Raw genomic sequence first — 18,317 nt, forward strand, 5'->3', positions numbered from 1 at the left:
GACGGCGGCGGGGGCTCCGGGACTCGGGCCCGGGTCGGGCTCGAGGCGGCCCGTCGCCGGCGCCGCCCGGCGAGGCGGCGGCCTCGTCCGCCGGCGCGGGGTCCCCTGGTTAACCCCTGCCCGCCAGCCTGGCCGCTGATTGGAGGAGGCGGGGCGCCGGGGCAGCGGGGACCCCCCCACCTTCCTCGTCCCCTCCCCCTCCTCCCCCACTGTCGGCTCTTCCCCCACCCCCCCAGGACCCCCCCTGCCTCCCAGCCGTGCAAATCTCGCGAGGAAACACGCGGTTTCACTAGTGTGTTTACACCGATCACTACTAATCCGGACCGAACCGATCCGGATTAAGGGGCCGGAGGCGGGTCCTGGGCACCAGCGGTTCCGACCCCCCCCCCCACCCCCCGCGCCGCACCCGAGTGGCCCCCAGCCGAGCGGGCCCCCACCTCCCGGCCGGGCCTGGGCCCTCCTGCGCCTCCCTTGGCCTTTGTCCGGCGCCAGGAGGCCGGTCCCGCGCCCCCCGCGGCCGCCCCGGCCCGGGCCCGCGTCAGGCGCCTGGCTCTGTACGCGAGCCCGGGGATCTGCGGCCTCCGCGGCCCCCCTCCCCCGCCCGCCCTCTCGTGGAGCCCGGCGCCGGCGGCAGCTGCCCGGGCGGGGGGTTGCGGCGCTCAGGAGAGGCCCCGGCTCCGCCCCGGGCCTGCCCAGGGGGAGAGCGGAGCGGTCCGCGACCGGGTCGGGTCGGGGCCCCTCCCGGGAGGAGCGTGGAGCGGCGGCGGCGGCAGGTGAGAGGCTGAGCTCCGGGCGGGGGAGGGCGCCGGGCCTGGGGCATTAACCGTCCGGGGGACCCCCTCAGCTGAGGAGGCTGCGGCCCGGGCCCACCCGGGGACCGGCTCCGGGCCGCAGCTCCTCGGCGCTGAGGCGGGAGGGGCTCCCCGAGGGCTGCGGGTCGCCGAGGGGCCGGGCTGAAGATGGGGGAGGCCCAGGCGGCCCCGGCCTGGGAGTGGGGCCGGCGGCCGCCAGGGCGAAGGGGACGCCCCGGCAGCTGGAGGCCCCGGCAGCCTCCCGGGCGCCCCCGAGAGCCGGCCCGCCCTCCCTCCGTGACAGGTGGGCCTGGAGTTGGGGAAAGTTTGGAGCCGGCGGGAGGCGAGGGGCGCCGGGACCAGGCCCCATCGGTTCTGCTTCCCGGCTGTAGGGAGGGCTGCAGGGAGGATCCCAGTCCAAGGCCCCGCTGGAATGAGACAGAGTGGAGATTTCCTTAACATGAGTTGACATTAAATGGAATAACCGCTGGGGCGTCATTTTCCGGCCCAGGCCTGGGGATGGAGGTTTAGGAAATGTTCCGAGAGACCCTTGGGTGTGAGGGAGGCTGCAACCTCTGCCATTCCGGCCTTGATTAGGGCAGGGCGAGACGCGAGGAAGGCCACTTAGGAGAAGCACTCTCTCTCAATCCCCTTTTTCCTTTCTTTTTCTTTTTTAAGATGCCTTTCTGCCTTTTCGAGAATTTCCTTATTCCCTCGCTAACCTGCACTTGTTTGTGTGGGTGAAACTTTAATTTGTCACCCTTTCATTCCCCTTTGCCCCAGGCTCTCAATCCAGGAAGGGAAATGAAACTGGAGGACTGGTAGGGGTTGTTACAGTTAATGTGGAGTTGTTAGATTGCAGAGGAGAATGTTTAATTCATGTTCTCAGTGAACTTTTAAATCATGCCAATCGTTCCAGTAGCTGTTTAATAATATGCTCAAAAGGGTTCTGTGTAATGGTGTATGCTCCTATTCCACTTTTAATATTAGAGAGGTTTCCAATGGATTCTACAGGAGTTGATCTCTTGCAGTGGATGGACATATTTGCTGAAAGTAGCCTGTGCATTTATTGGTCGTGGAAGGAGTTTAAAAATGGTGTCCTCCTGTCCTTCCCTGCTTGAAAGAAGTGCTCAGAGCAGATGTCTAGAGAAACCTACTGCTCCAGGGAGTGGTCAGAAAAAGATTTTGTAAAGGGATGGTTATGGAGCTCTACTGATTTCCTGAGTGAATGCTGGTTGATGGTTTTACCATGGGTTCTCTATTAAATTTAAAATAATTAATTCCTTTTTTCGTGAGCTCTTCAGAGCAAGGAGCTATATAATAGAGTTATTTGAAGTTATTTGTAGCTTCTGATTCATGCTACATTATTTTTAAGTTATTATTAACGATTCATATTTTTAGTTTGAGAACTAGTTCCCATGGGTTTTGGAAACAAATATCCAAAAGTACTTAGTTAAATTTAAAGGTTGATAGAAGGATTTTGTTGTTGTTGTTGTTTTGCAAGTTAGTCCTTGCTCAACTTTTACTGAGATTATATGAAGGGTTGGAGGTTTTTTGCTGTTAAAATCAGACCAGAACTAGACAAGGGTAAGTAGCCCTCGGAAGAGGACTTCTGAGCCATTTTTGACTTTCAGTGTGTTGCTGTTTGAGGCAGCACATTGTAGTTTATCACTTGTATGCTGTGTTTACTTGAGGTTTACCTGTGTGTGACCATTCAGTGAAATAATTACTGCATTTTGTTGTATCTAAAAATTGGTACCTCCTGTTTTTAGCTTTTATGGTCTTACAACTTACTTTGTCTTTTTCAGTAGAAATGATGGAAGAATTGCATAGCCTGGACCCTCGACGGCAGGAATTATTAGAGGCCAGGTTTACAGGAGTTGGTGTTAGTAAGGTGAGTAAAATGCTGATAGTGAACACTGTTCATAGACTAATTGAAACACATTTAGAAAACAATTAAGATCAGTTTGGGTGGGCCATGCTGATAGATTGCTGGGGAGATCAGCTCATGGTTCCAGTGAACTTTTCTTAGGTCCTACCAGTTACTCCCCTAACTTAACAGTATTGAAGGGATTCTGAGTGGGAGTATATGCTTCTCTTTCCCCTCTAATGTGGGAGAGGTTTCCCATGGGTCTTGTTGCAAGGATACTGATGGGGTGTATATCTGGATTTTGTGCCATATTTTGTCAAAACTCCTCAGTCATTCAAAAAAAAACAAAAGCTGTTAACAAAAAGATATTGGCATAGATTCATTACATGGCTTTTTTTTTTGGATAGTTACATGCTAGAGTTTTGAAAAATCTGCTTCTGTTAAGTTTGTCATTCTCCCAGTCTGCAGTTCAACAGATTCCTCCTGGTTGCACCCCCAGACTGCCTTCTCTCTCCTCCTGTTTTTCCTTTTTACTCACTCTTCATTTTTGTTCTGGGAGCATAAAGTAAGATCAAGCCCCCATTTAATGGTCAGGTGGTTAAGTTAAGCAACGTTATGGCTTCCTGTGCGTCCTCATGTCGTTCACCCCTCTGCTTTCATAAGATGGTTTTAGTGCAATATATTTATGATTTTAATACAACATGTAAAATATATTTGTGAGGTCTTATTTCAAAGCTTCACCAATCCGAGATTGTTGCATTACTTGGGCTTGAGACTTGTGAATTTTTGATCTTTGACTTCATGCGATACATTTCTTTCTGTGCTATTTCTTACGGTGACCTAAATGTTAGTCTCAGGCTTTGGTTAGTAGCTTCTTAAAGGTGAAGGTGTTGGCAAGGTTTAGTGGGAAAAACTGGCTGCTTTGAGGGGTCTCATAGTTTTGGTGAGCTGAACAGCTTGATAGTTTTTTGGTTCATTCAACAGCTGTTAAGTGCCTGCTGTGTAGGAGGCCTTGTGGAGGGTGTCAGGAAGGACAGCTCAGTGCCTCCAAGCCTCCGTTGTGGAGAACGTGAGAGGGAGATGATACTTTGGTGAGATTTGTATTAGAACTGTGACCAGGTGCCATGGGAACACAGGATTCGTTACATATTTTGTAGTTCCTGGTTTCTTTGGCCACTTTTATTAAATGATTGACTTGTGGCACTTTGGAGTGGCTATACCGACTGTCAACATATATTAAAGACACTGTACGTATAAATATGAGTTCTCTGATCTAGGAGAAGTAGCTTCAGCTGGAAGTGAGCAGTTTATTTGAGTATTAGATTGATCTCTGATTCAGTTGATTACCTAATAATGTCCTTTGACGTGTCTTTTAATTTGGGAACTCAGCAGAAGGTTCATATCCAAATCTTCTGTCTCTGCAGGTGGGCACCTATGGAATAAAAGTAAGTTTGTATTCACATTGTATGTTGTTTAAATTCATTGGGTTTTGTTGTTAGCATGCCTTTCTTTTCTTCAGTTTTTTAAGGTCATGATAGCTATATCCAAGTATACTTCTGATGGAGTAGGGCATGAGTGATGGGGATAATTGACATTGTGAATCTTGCTGCCCGGGCCCAACTTAAAATCATGTAATTAAGGTGTCAGAAAACTTAATCTGCCTGTTTAATAGGAAGTTCTTCCTTTTATATATGAAGAAGTTTATTTATATCTAAATGTTTTAATGTCACTGATTGTATGTTATTTTGATGTTTTTAGTCATAGTAAGTATACTGATTACACTAAATGTTGTTCAAGGACCAGCAAGCGATTGATTTTTTCCCATAGCAAAGAAACGTGGCGGGGGTGGGGGGAAGCAAGTAAATTTTTCTGTAGTTTGGAGTCAGGAAGAAGAAAAAAAAAATCTCCATTTTGTATGACTTCTTTTGCCTACAAAATATGGTATCCCTCAGACCACTGATTTGAAATAGGACTGGGGAGGAGGAGGCCATGCTACTGGGAGGGAAGGTGCTTTGAGAAAAACTCCTCCTTCTAGCTTTGAATTCCTCATTATGGGTCATAATTTCCCAACGAGGATGTCATTGAATTGGTAGTTTTCAGTTTTGCAAAGATCAAGAGGCTTTCAGCCCTTGCGCCAAATGGGAGAACCGAGTGCCTTTCCTGTGATAGTGCCATCTAGTGGGACTGGTGTAGCCCTCAGGGGCCGTCTTTTGAGTCTCTCCTAACTATTCATATCATTTTCCGTACTTTTTGATGTCCATAGAAGGAAGAAAGTTAGTGCCACTGTGGATTCTTTCCTAGTGGACAAGAGTGTTTTAAGTAGCTGCGGTGTTTGAACTTCTGGTTGTTAATAGATCTTCTGTCATCTTGCTTCAAGTTTTTTACACCTGCAAATTAGATAACTGCGTTACAAAACTTAGGCAAAAACAAAATGGTAAAGCCACCACATTTATCATTTATGTTTCATTTGCTCTTCACTGATGTATAGGATTTTAATTCACAAGTTTTAAATTTTCTTGCATATTGCATTTATATACATTCAGTTTCTGTTAGCGTATTTAATTTATAATTGGTTAACCAAAAGTTTGTGCCTTGGGATGCACTGCATGGATTTTTTTTTGAGATTGGTGTTTTCTGTCACTAGTGAGTTAATGATAGAGGAAAGTAGCCTAATGTGCACTGAGAAAATACAGCTGGTTTTCCATCTCTGTCTAGTGCCACTTTTTAGGAGGGCATGTAACCATCCTCTTAGCATTTTTGAGGTGAGGAGGTTAAATTGGGTTGTGAACCTACTTTTTCATTTCTTGTTGACCTGATATGTGAGCTAGCCTACTTCTTTTTTTAAGATCTCCTCCCTTAAGTACTGGATAATCCACTTGTAGTTATGTGAAACTGACTCTGCCTTATATTCATGTTTTCAGTGAGGACCTATTGCAGTTTCTATTCCCTACTCTGTTCTCTCTCTTTTTTTTTTAACATTTTATTTTTTTAAGTGATCTCTGTACTCAACGTGGGGCTCGAACTCACAACCCCAAGACCAAAAGTAGCATTCCCCACCGACTGAGCCAGCCAGGAACCCCATTTTGACAATTTAAGTACAGGTTGTCTCTGTGACTCCAGCGGCTGTGTAAAGTAGGTAGAATTCCACCGTTGCATGCACTATATCTGTAGCTAGTTTAGGGTTTCTTTTTGTTTTTGTTTTTTAAAGATTTATTTATTTATTTAGAGAGCATGTGAGAGTCAGAAGAGGGGCAGAGGGAGAGAATCTTCAAGCAGACTCCCTGCTAAGCATAGAGCCTGATGCCAGGCTCGATACCAAGACCCTGAGATCATGACCTGAGCTGAAACCAAGAGCTGGATGCTTAACTGACAGCCATCCAGGCCCCCCTAGTTTTTTTGGGTTTTTTTTTTTTTTTTTAAGTTTGTGTATTTATTTATTTATTTAAATAATCTCTATACCCAATGTGGGGCTCAAACTCATGAGATCAAGAGTCGCATGCTCTTCCTATTGAGCCAGCCAGGCACCCCTGTAGCTAGTTTAGTTTTAACGCTAATATAGTAGCAAATACTTAGATAGTACTTCCTATGTGCCAGGTACTGTTCCAAGTACAATAGAAGCAGTAAGAAGTGATTTTAAATCTTTTGTAACAGGGATGCTAGTCTTAATAAATTGTGTTCTCTTTTTGTAAGACATACTGTTGCCCATTGGTTGGATCACATTATGACAACTTGCACTTGTAATATAATTATATAATTTAATATAAAATTTTGTAAGCCAAAGAAAAATAACTAAAATGTAAAAATTGTTGATTCTGTGAAAACTAAGTTAACTGCCTTGGAAAGACTATAAGGTGAGCCAATAAGGAGATACCTATAGATGTTTACAAATTTTTTTTTTTTTGTAATCTGGAAGAATTCTTCATTTAGATCCTTGGCAAGTATTTTTAAGTCTCGCTTCACTTTTAAAGAAATTGAAACTAGAAATTGTGGACGATGCATTATGGGTGTGGTTTGTGTGAGACTGGAACTATAGTCAGTGGATCTACAACTCAAAAGGCCTGCGTCAGAAGACTGGCAACAGGGGCGCCTGGGTGGCTCAGTTGGTTAAGCGACTACCTTCGGCTCAGGTCATGATCCCAGGGTCCTGGGATCGAGTCCCACATCGGGCTCCCGGCTCAGCGGGGAGCCTGCTTCTCCCTCTGACCCTCTCCTCTCTCATGCTGTTTCTCTCTCGCTCGCTCTCTAATAAATAAATAAATAAAATCTTAAAAAAAAAAAAAAAAGACTGGCAACAGAATATACATTTATAGGTTTGAAGTTCAAAGAAAATGTTAAAGGTGTAATTTTATTTTTGTAGATTCCCCTTTGCAATCTACTGTTTTGATTAATATCATTAGTTTCAGTTGCATTGAATAAAAAGGATTATGTAGTATGTGATGGTATTGAAAAGAAGAATAAAATGACAAGCCATGAAAGTGGGACGGTCTGTTCTAACACAAGAACCTTCGCTTTGTAGAGCCTGAAGTAAGACCAAAGACTTTTAAGTAGTATCACATAGTAGATTTTTGATGTCTTAAAGAAAAATGATCTATTTTTCTACTTGTATAAATTTGTGTTACATGAGCACCTTTTTTTTTTTTCTTTTTAAGATTTTGCCTATTTTGAGAGAGCGTGTGCACGTGAGCAGCGGGAGGGGCAGAGGCAGAGGGAGAGAGAGAATCTCAAGCAGACTACACGCTGAGCGCTGAGTGCAGGGCCCCATATTGGGCTCAGTCTCATGACCCTGAGATCACAACCTGAGCTGAAATCAAGAGTCAGATGTTTAACCGACTGAGCCACCCAGGCGCCCTGTGATCACCTTATTTAAAAATTTTATTTTTATTTTTTTCTGATACATGATCATTTTAAATGATCAAATTTGACTTTTTTTTTTTAATCAAATTTGTCTTCTGAAAAGATGTTTAACCAACTTACACTTTTTCTCCTGTCATTTAATTAATTGCATCAATTAGAAGGTACAGTTATGGGGGGCGCCTGGGTGGCTCAGTTGGTAAAGTGCCTGATTTTTAATTTCAGCCCAGGTCATGATCTCAGGGTCATGAGTTTGAGCCTGGTGTTATGCTCTGCACTGGGCGTGGAGCCTGCTTAAGATTCTCCCTCTCAGGGCGCCTGGGTGGCTCAGTCGATTAAGCATCTGCCTTCAGCTCAGGTCGTGATCCCGGGGTCCTGGGATTGAGCCCCACATTGGGCTCTGCTTAGTGGGGTGTCTGCTGCTCCCTCTACGTCTGCCCTGCCCCACCCCCCCCATGCTCGTGTGTGCGCCCTCTCTCTCTCAAAAAAATAAATAAAATCTAAAAAAAAAAATTCTCCCTCTGCCCCTCCCTTAAAAAAAGGTGTTAGTTATGGATATCTAGTGTTAGTTATTTTACATACCAATCCAGTAATTTAAAAAAATGTATGTTTTGGTGTTTTGCATTTAATTCATAGTTAGTGCTCAATAAGCATAAATTCAGAGAAATAGTCTACACTTACACCATTGAATTTTAAAGCACTGTTAAATTTATTATTATGTTTGGCTTTATGTTGTCTTCTCCCTTTCATTTACTTAGTATTTGTTTAATTTTCCTCTCATTTCACATGTAGTCAAGTATCAACTCATGTCTCTTCTTTCTCTGAAATTTCTCAAGCAGTTGTCTGTCCTGACTGCTTTCTCAGTCCTTCCTCATTCATAACTATAGTAGCCAGTCTCTCCTGCCCCATTTATCTTTCCGTAAACTGTCCCCAGTTAGATTTCTAAAAATAGGGGTGCCTGGGTGGCTCAGTAGGTTGGGTGTCTAACTCTTGGTTTTGGCTCAGGTCATGACCTCATGGGCAGTAGGATTGAGCCTTGCATGGAGCTCCATGCTCAACGGCGAGTGTGCTTGAGGATTCTTTCCCTCTGCCCCTCCCCCCCACCCACTTGTTCTCTCTCTCTCTAAAATTAAAAAATATATATTTCTAAATATACCAGCATTATTGTTTTACTCCCTTGTTCAAAGGCTCCCATTGCCTGTTGGACAGAGCTAAAACTCCTATCCTAATTTTTCTACTTCATTGACAGTTGTGTTCTCTCTCTCTGGTATATTCTGCTCCCTTAAACCATGACTGATCTCCTAACCTGTAATATTAGCAAACAGGCTCACACTTTCTCCTTTACCTTTCCTTTTTTATTTGCCTGATGAACTTTCAGCTTGTTCTTCAAAGTGTAATCTAGATATGTCACCTTTATAGCTTTTCCAGATACCTGCACTATTCTAGTTGCATTATTTTATTAGCATTTGAAAACCTTTTATTATAACATATGATTTGTTTCCCTTATTAGTCTCCTTGGGAACACATATGATATCTTTATCTCTGACTATTGAAATGCTCAGCACACTGTGTACATTGAATGGAAAAGAGTATTGAGAAGATCAAAGTAGAGTTAGTTGTCATCCATATAGGCATGGTCTGCTCTAGCTTATTGTTTTACTCCAGTCTCAAAATTCTTTTTTTTTTTTTAAAGATTTTATTTATTTATTTGACACAGCAAGCGAGAGAGACAGAGACAGAGACAGAGAGCAAGCACAGGCAGGGGGAGTGGCAGGCAGGGGAGAAGCAGGCTGCCCGCTGAAAAGGAGCCCGATGCGGGGCTTGATCCCAGGACCCTGGGATCATGACCTGAGCTGAAGGCAGTCGCTTAATCGACTGAGCCACCCAGGCGCCCCTCCAATCTCAAAATTCTTGTCTTTCAATTAGAAGATTTAGTTCATTTACATTTAATGCGATGACATATTTAGGCTTTAATCTTCCTGGTGTTTCTTTTTAAATCTTTCTTACGCCTTTTTTACCTTCTTTTGAAATGATTTTTTTTTCATTAATTTTCTGCTATGAAAGATAGAGAAATAAGCACTTCCTACTTTTTCTTTCCCCTACCTTCAAATTTTTGTCAGTTATCTTATTATTTATTTATTTATTTATTTTTTAAAGATTTTATTTATTTATTTGAGACAGAGAGAATGAGAGACAGAGAGCATGAGAGGGGGGAGGGTCAGAGGGAGAAGCAGACTCCCTGCCGAGCAGGGAGCCCGATGCGGGACTCGATCCCGGGACTCCAGGATCATGACCTGAGCCGAAGGCAGTCGCTTAACCAACTGAGTCACCCAGGCGCCCCAGTCTTATTATTTATTTTTAACATGCCATTTTTCCATCTTCTAGTTTGAAAGTTATGCACCCTTTAATCGGTTACCACAGAAATTACAAAATGTTATCAACTGTCAAAGGTTAATGTTAATCAGCACCTTTGTCCTGTTCTTTATCAGTACAAGGGGCTTGAAGATTTAACTCCATTATTCCTCTTCCAACTCACATGCTATTCCATATTTAATTATACATATATTTTTAATTATAAACTTTACTTTTTAGAACAGTTTTAGGTTTATAGAAAATTGAGCAGATAGTACCAAGTTTTCATATACTTCCTCCCTGCCTCTCTAGTTTCTGCCCACTTTTTTTTTTTCTTTTTTTTTTAAAGTAAGCTCCATGCCCAACCTGGGCTTGAACTCATGACCCTGAGATTAAGAGTTACATGCTCTATGGACTGAGCCAGCCAGGCACCCCTAGTTTTCCCCCACTATTAATACTTTATATTAGTGTGGTAGATTTGTTACAACTGATGAACCAATATTGTTACGTTATTATTAACCAAAGTCTATAGTTTAACATTAAGGTTTACACTTTGTGTTGCACAGTTTTATGGATTTTGATAATTGCAAGAAATGTCATGTACCCACTATTTGTATATATATATATATTTTTTTTTAAGATTTTATTTATTTATTTGACAGAGACAGAGACAGTGAGAGCAGGAACACAAGCAGGGGGAGTGGGAGAGGGAGAAGCAGGCTTCCCGCTGAGCCGGGAGCCCGATGTGGGACTCGATCCCAGGACCCTGGGATCATGACCTGAGCCAAAGGCAGTTGCTTAACCAACTGAGCCACCCAGGCGCCCTTGTATATATATTTTTAAGACTCACATTATTATTGAATTTGTTTATGTAGTCATTGTTATTTTAGCCTAACCTACATAGGTAAACCTGTGTTTACCACTTTGTTCTTCATTCCTTTTTGTGTCTCTGACATTTTATCTGGAACACTTTTTCTTCTAAGATATTATAAATATTTACATATAAATATAATTCCTAAAATACGTCCTTTGGAACTAATGTGGGTCTACCAGTGATTGTCTCCCCATTTCATCTGCTTTAAAATATCTGGGTTTTTTGCTTCATTCTTTTTTTTAATGGGGAGGGAGGGGGGAGGAAGAGAGAGGGAATCTTAAGCAGGCTCCACGCCCAGCGTGGAGTACGACGCCGGGCTCTGTCTCACAACCCTGAGATCATGACCTGAGCCGAAATCAAGAGTTGGGCACTTAACTGACTGAGCCACCCAGTTGCCCCTTTGCTTTATTCTTTGATGGTATTTTTGTTAAGTTTGAAATTCTAGGTTGGCTATTATTTTCTTTCAGTACATTGTTCACTGTTGTCTACTGGCTTCCATTATACCCTTTTTATTTTTAGTCTCATTGCTGTCCTGTTGAAGGTAATCTATCTTTTCCTTGTCCATTTTTGAGATTTTCTCTTTGTCTTTGATTTTCTGTATTATAAAGTGGGAATGGGTGATATGTATAGGCTGGATTATTTTTTTTCCTTTATTATTTTTCCATGCTTTATTTACATTTGAATATTTTTTGGGAACCTGAGCATACACTTAAAAAAATAGATTTTACTTTTTTTTTTTTAAGGATTTTATTTATTTATTTGGGAGAGAGAGAATGAGAGAGAGCACACGAGAGGGCAGAGGGTCAGAGGGAGAAGCAGACTCCCTGCCGAGCAGGGAGCCCGATGCGGGACTCGATCCAGGGACTCCAGGATCATGACCTGAGCTGAAGGCAGTCGCCCAACCAACTGAGCCACCCAGGTGCCCTAGATTTTACTTTTTAGAGGAGTTTTAGGCTCAGGGCAAAATTGAGTGGAGAGTGCCTAGATTTTTCATATACTCTTTGACCCACACATGCATCGCCTGCCACAGTATCAACATCTCCCACAAGAGTGGTACATTTGTCACAATTGATGAATCTATATTGACACATCATTATCACCCAAAGTCCATAGTTTACATTAGGGTTCAGTCTTGGTGTCATACAGTCTATGGATTTGGTCAAATGTATAAGGATCTTTCTCTATTATAGTATCACACACAGTAGTTCTACTACCCTAAAAATCCTCTGTGCTTCCTTCCTTCCCCTAAGCCTTGGCAACTACTGATCTTTTTACTGTCGCCGTAGTTTTATCATTTATGGAATGTCATATAGTTGGAATCACACAGTATGTAGTCTTTCATACTGGCTTCTTTCACTTCGTAATATTTAAGTTTACTCCATGGCTTTTCATAATTTGTTAGCCCATTTCTTTTTAGCACTGAATAATATTCCATTGTCTAGATGTACCACAGTTTATTATCCATCCAGCTTCTGAAGGGTATCTTGGTTGTGTTCAAGTTTTAGCAATTATGAAGAAAGCTGCTGTAAACATCTATGTGCAGATTTTTGTGAATGGTTGAATTACTTTTATTTATTCTGTTGGGATTCATTGGGATTCTTGAATCTATGGATTGCTGGTTTTAATCAGTTCTAGAATATTCTCAGCCATTGTCTCCTCATATATTGCCTCTGCCTTATTCTCTGTCTTCTCCTTCTTGCCCTCTGTTTAAACATATTAGACCTTCGTACTGTATTTTCTCTGCCTCCTACTCTGTTTTCTGGATTGCTGGTCTTTATTTCCCAGGGCTGTATGCTGGGTAGTTTCTTCTGACCTACCTTCCACTTCTTTATTTTTTTTAATTTGTCTAATCTGCATAAACCTATCCATTGAGTTTCCATGAAGGCTGGTTTGTTTCTGGGTCACTCTTGTCCTGTAAAGGTAGCCCTGTGGTCCTTGTTTAAAATATGGGGTGGATTTCCTAGACTCCCCTCATTGGGAATGGCCCAGGCTTTGAACTTCATTCTCTCCCCACACCCTCGGGCATCCTCAAGTTACAGCTCATTTTCAGTTTTACTTTGGAATTAAATCAGCAAATGACCTCAAATAGAAATAAATTTTTTTTTGAGTGCTGAGCTTACCTTTCTGAGTTTTTGTCTTCTCATGGATTTTGGTACAGTAATTCCTCATTTCACTTTTTTTACAGTCAGTAATACAAGCCTATTTAACACTTACAAAGTGTGCATGGACTCTTTCTTGTGCCATAGTGGGTAAGAATCCATACCTAGGTTTCTCCCTTGTGAGTTTTCACTTCTCATCTGCTTACTTACTTCCTAGGTGAGGTATTGTCATTGTCATCATTCCTGGCCATTAGAGTCATTTTGCTATTTCTTATTCTCTGTTTACTTTTAGTTAAAAATAAAGCTGAATTGAAATATTCCCTAAAACTGTTTTTAAAAAGGCAAGGTGAAGGGGAATATATATTATCAGTGATTTTGTATTTCATCGCTGAGTCTAGGGATGATTTGGCTTGGTCAGTCTTGTTCTTCTTTCTCTACCTTGTCTGGGTCTCAAATTGCTAGGTCCCTCTTGGTGGTAGGTTTCACTTGGCCCTCACTACTACTAGATGTGATGGGATTGGATTAGTGTAAATCTGCTTCCTACTGTGTTAGCCATGTTAAGTGCTTCTTGGGCTATTCTTTTTTACAGTGCAGTTGCCCAGTTTCCCTAGCCCAGAAAGAAACTTTACTTTTTCTAGTCCCAGATAATCCTTCCTTAGACTTAAGACATACTAAAAATAAAATCATTCCTGGAGTATTTGGTAACTTTGCCCTACAGAGTGGTTTGCCTTCCCATCTCTCTGTTCTCTTTGGTTCATTTGAGGGTAGTCTTTTGGCTTCGTGTGGGGCCACAGAGCTTCTATTGTAGGGTTATTTGTCTTAGCACCTGCCTGCCCCCAGTCAGCTTTTTTGCCCTTACAGAGACTTTCATAGGAAATCTTGTTTCATAACTTGGACTGTTCTTTTTTTTTTTTAATTTTTAATTTTAATTCCACCATAATTAACAGTGTTACATTAGTTTCAGGTGTATAATATAGCGATTCAGCAATTCTCCACATTACTCAGTGCTCATCATAAGTGTACTTTTTTTTTCTTTTTAAAGTAAACTCTGCCCCCAATGTGGGGCTCAAACTCATGACCCCAAGATCAGGAGTCGAATGCTCTACCAACTGAGCCAGCCACGCACCCCATGATAAGTGTACTCTTCATGGACTGTTCTTGTGTTCTGCCCAAGGAACACTCCTTTGCAGATTAGAGCAGTCTAGAGGATCTGGAGTACCAGTGGGTGCTCTTCTCCATTTGGCTTATGAGTTTTGCCTGTTTTCCAAGGTTCTCATGACTATATCAGCCTTTTTGCTTTCCTAAATTTCTTGGTCATTAAACTTTACTTTTTTTCTTATTGTGGTAAATGCACATAACATAAAATTTACCATTCTGATCATTCTTGAACGTATAGTAACATTAAGTATATTCACTTTTTTGTGCAGCCATCACTACCATCTCTCTCAAGAACCTTTTCATCTTGCAAAAATAAAACTCGGTACTCATTGAACAATAACTCCCCATTTATCCCTCCCCTCAATCCCTGGCAACTACTATTCTGTTTTCTGTTTCTGTGAATCTGACTACTTTTTTTTTTCTTAAGACTTTATTTGAGACAGATACAGTAAGCATGAGCGGGGAGGGGGTGGTAGGGGCAGAGGGAGAAGCAGACTCCCTGTTGAGCAGGGAGCCTGATGTGGGGCTCGATCCCAGGACCCTGAGATCATGACCTGAGCTAAAGGCAGACGCTTAACCAACTGAGCCACCCAGGCGCCCCTGAATTTGACTACGTTAGAAATCTCATCTAAGCAGATTCAAAAAGTATTTGTCTTTTTGTGATTGGCTTATTTCACTTAGTATAGTATCCTCAAGGTTCATCCATGTTGTAGCATGTGTCAGAATTTCGTTCCTTTTTTAAAGTTGAATAATACTCCATTATATGTACCACATTTTATTTATGTTTATCTGTCATTGAACACTTGGGTTGCTTCTTCCTTTTGGCTAGTGTGAATACTGCTGCTGTGAACATGGGTGCACAGATGTCTGTTTGATTCCCTGCTTTCATCTCTTTTGGGTACATATGCAGAAGTGGAATGACTGGATCATATTAAACTTCATTATTTTGTTGGAGTTTGACCCCCTCAGCCCTTATAATCGACAAAGGGCAGACAAAAATGGTGATTCTTTTTCTTTTAGTTCATATCCAGCAAAAGCCTGCAAAGTCTTAGCAATTTCATTAACATCTGTAGAAGAACTAGTAATAATACTCAAACTGCCGTTTTTGCAAATCATACTGTTGGCCTGGGAAATGGAAGAACTAAGCTGTCATGTAATTTGGTGAGTTATATAGGATAGCCTTTTATTTGAACCAATTTTATTTTATTTTATTTATTTATTTTTAAAAAGATTTTATTTTATTTATTTGTCAGAGAGCACAAGCAGGGGGAGTGGCAGGCAGTGGGAGAGGGAGAAGCAGGCTCCCCGCGGAGCAAGGAAGCCCGATGCAGGTCTCGATCCCAGGATCCTGGGATCATGACCTGAGCCGAAGGCAGACGCTTAACCGACTGAGCCACCCAGGCGTCCCTATTTTAGCCAGTTATAGAAAAATAATAGCAAGCTATCCAAATTTGGCGTTCTCAGTTTTATTTTAACCAGTATTGCCTTAAGTATTAAGTCCTATGAAGACTGTTAATGTTGCCCACATAAAGATAACAAGATGTTGGCATCTGCTGTAATGGATGCGACCTGTATGACTGATAACTGCTTCTCTGAAGAATAAATATGTGACTTATCCCATAAACTGCTGCCAGAGTTGGTGTTAATTTAGTTTCTGTTTTGCCTGACTCCAGAGGAATACTAAGGATTAATTGTGGAATTAAAATGTAATCTGAAGGGCCGCTGATCTCAGGAGATGGTGCCTCCAGTTCAGGATATCTTCTGTTAATTAACTCTAATAGACAGACTTAATGTTCAAATTTAGCAGAAGCTACTAGCATCAAACCAAAACTAACTTATCCAGTCTGTGTTACATTACCAATTGACCAGCGAGAACCAAGACACAAAATATTCCATCAATATCTTATGAACCATTTGAACCACTTGTATGCTAATCTGGATAAGATGAAGGAAAAGAGACATAATAGCTATATTGAAATTTTAATATTCAAATTTTTCAGCGACTGAGTTCAACCAACTTTTATTGAATCTGTACTATGTCTAGGTATTACTGAGGATTTAAAAAAAAAAAAGTCAGCAAGATGCACTGTATTCTCTTGAGGCACTTATAATCAGGCAGACATGGACCCAGACGTATAGGGCACACAGCTGAGGGTGGATATAGAGATGTGAAAAGTACCGTGAGCCTAAAAGAAGGTAGTGTAATTTGCTCAGGAGTCAGATTGTGTGTGGAGAAGATGAGACTTTTTCTGTGTTGCTCAGAAAGGTCACGTAGGATACACTATAAATAAACAACCTAAGAAACATTCTGATAAAATATCATTACAGAATAAGTCACAGAATGATGGTACAGATCAGCTTGGTTTTATTTTTATTTATTTATTTCTTTTAAAGATCTTATTTATTTATTCGACAGAGAGAGGGAACACAAGGAGGGGGAGTGGGAGAGGGAGAAGCGGGCTTCCCGCTGAACAGGGAGCCCGACGCTCGGGGCTCAATCCCAGGACCCTGGGATCATGACCCGAGCCGAAAGCAGGCGCTTAATGACTGAGCCACCCAGGCACCCCTAGATCAGCTTGGTTTTGAAGCTTAACAAAACTGCTTAGCGTCCAGGGTAGAGGTTCTTTTTTAAATAATTAATTTAGATTAAGCAATATATTCAGTTAATACAAAATTCAAAAGATTTCAGAGATGTACAGTGAAACATCTCTTTGATCCCTTTCCCATGTCCATCTGGTTTCCCTCCCTAGAGACAGCGATTAGTAGCAGTTTCTTTTATTTATATGTGTGATGATATATGTGATACAAATCATATATATTTGACATATATGTGCGTGCGTGCACGCAAATACATTGGTATATTAGTCCCCTCCGTTTTTAAAAAACACAGTGACAAGTATATTATATACAGTATTGTATGTTTTGCTTTTTGTGCTTAAAATCTTAGAAATTGTTTTATAGTAGTATATGTAGAGCTTCCTTGTCCTTTTATCCAAAGGCTGCTTAATATTCCATTGTACAGCTGAACCATAATATAACCAATTTCCTTTTGATGGACACCTAAATGGAAAACAGGATTTTGTTGATATAAGCAGTGCTGTAGTGAATAGCCTTGTGCATAATGACATTTTACACATGTTCATATATGTTTACAGGATACATCTCTAGAAGTGGAATTGCTGGGTCAAGGGATGAGAGCATTTGTAATGTTGGTAATTATAGGCACATTCCTCTCCATAGAGAGGAGGAATATATTTTTATTATCTGTCCATCAATCAGTCAATCCGAGTATGTATCAGTGAATGAAAACATTGGTTTCTTCATGGTCAGTTAATGGCAAGGGAGTCCATGGACAGGTGTTAAGGTTTTTGATTCTCATAAAATGGTAGGCAAGGGGTGCCTGGGAGGCTCAGTCGGTTAAGCGTCTGCCTTCAGCTCAGGTCATGATCCCAGGGTCCTGGGATCGAGCCCCGCATTGGGCTCCCTGCTCAGCAGGAAGCCTGCTTCTCCCTCTCCCGCTCCCCCTGCTTGTATTTCCTCTCTCGCTGTGCCTCTCTGTGTCAAATAAATAAATAAATAAATAACAAATCTTAAAAAAAAAAAAATGACAGGTAAAATTTGTATATACTTATGGATGTATCTTAGGTAAAATTTAAATGTATTTACTGATGTATCTTTTTTGGGAGGTAAGAGTTCCATGGTTTTCATACATTCTTAAACAGTTTTGTGACTCACAGTAGGGTTAAAAAATACTATCTAGCATTTAGTTACCTCAAATTAGAACACATATTTGTCCTTTACAGGAAGTATTTGAGCATGTGTAGTTATTAGAGATGTTGTATGCGGAGTTACTATACAGGAGACTTGCCTCTAATTCCCAACCTTTTATTAGTCTTCCCTTTACTCCCAGGGAGACCATGTTTTAAAAGGTCTTTTTTTCTTTTAAACTGAGTCTATTAAGCAATATTTTGTTTCCTTAATTTTATTTATTTATTTTTTTAAGATTTTATTTATTTATTTGAGAGAGAGAGAACGAGAGAGAGAGAGCATGAGAGGGAGGAGGGTCAGAGGAAGAAGCAGACTCCCTGCCAAGCAGGGAGCCCGATGCGGGACTCGATCCCGGGACTCCAGGATCATGACCTGAGCCGAAGGCAGTCGCTTAACCAACTGAGCCACCCAGGCGCCCCTCCTTAATTTTATTAATCAGCACTTTTGAGAAGTATGTGATGAGTTTTACTGCAAGGATTTGAAATTCATCTATATGGAGTTGATAAAATTTTAGCTAATGTCAAGTCAGTTTGGCATTTCATTTATTTATTTGT

At 41.6% G+C, this 18,317-nt stretch overlaps 1 protein-coding gene across 3 annotated transcripts in view; it reads left to right on the forward strand.

Annotated features, from left to right (window-relative positions):
- The first annotated feature begins 405 nt into the window (after positions 1 to 405).
- Positions 406 to 18,317, forward strand: part of TLK2 (tousled like kinase 2) — a 118,968-nt gene continuing 101,056 nt past the window's right edge. The window contains exons 1-2 of one of the 3 annotated variants that reach the window (XM_021678489.1): positions 406 to 773; positions 2,600 to 2,685. In XM_021678489.1, coding sequence (XP_021534164.1) covers positions 2,605 to 2,685 — 81 coding nt within the window. In that variant the 5' untranslated portion in view covers positions 406 to 773; positions 2,600 to 2,604. Of the gene's footprint in view, positions 774 to 959; positions 1,096 to 2,599; positions 2,686 to 18,317 lie in introns of those variants that run through there. The other 2 variants (XM_044921889.1, XM_044921888.1) reach the window with 2 other exon arrangements.

The sequence above is a fragment of the Neomonachus schauinslandi genome, chromosome 15 (assembly GCF_002201575.2).
Source record: "Neomonachus schauinslandi chromosome 15, ASM220157v2, whole genome shotgun sequence".
In the NCBI taxonomy this organism is placed as follows: domain Eukaryota; kingdom Metazoa; phylum Chordata; class Mammalia; order Carnivora; family Phocidae; genus Neomonachus; species Neomonachus schauinslandi.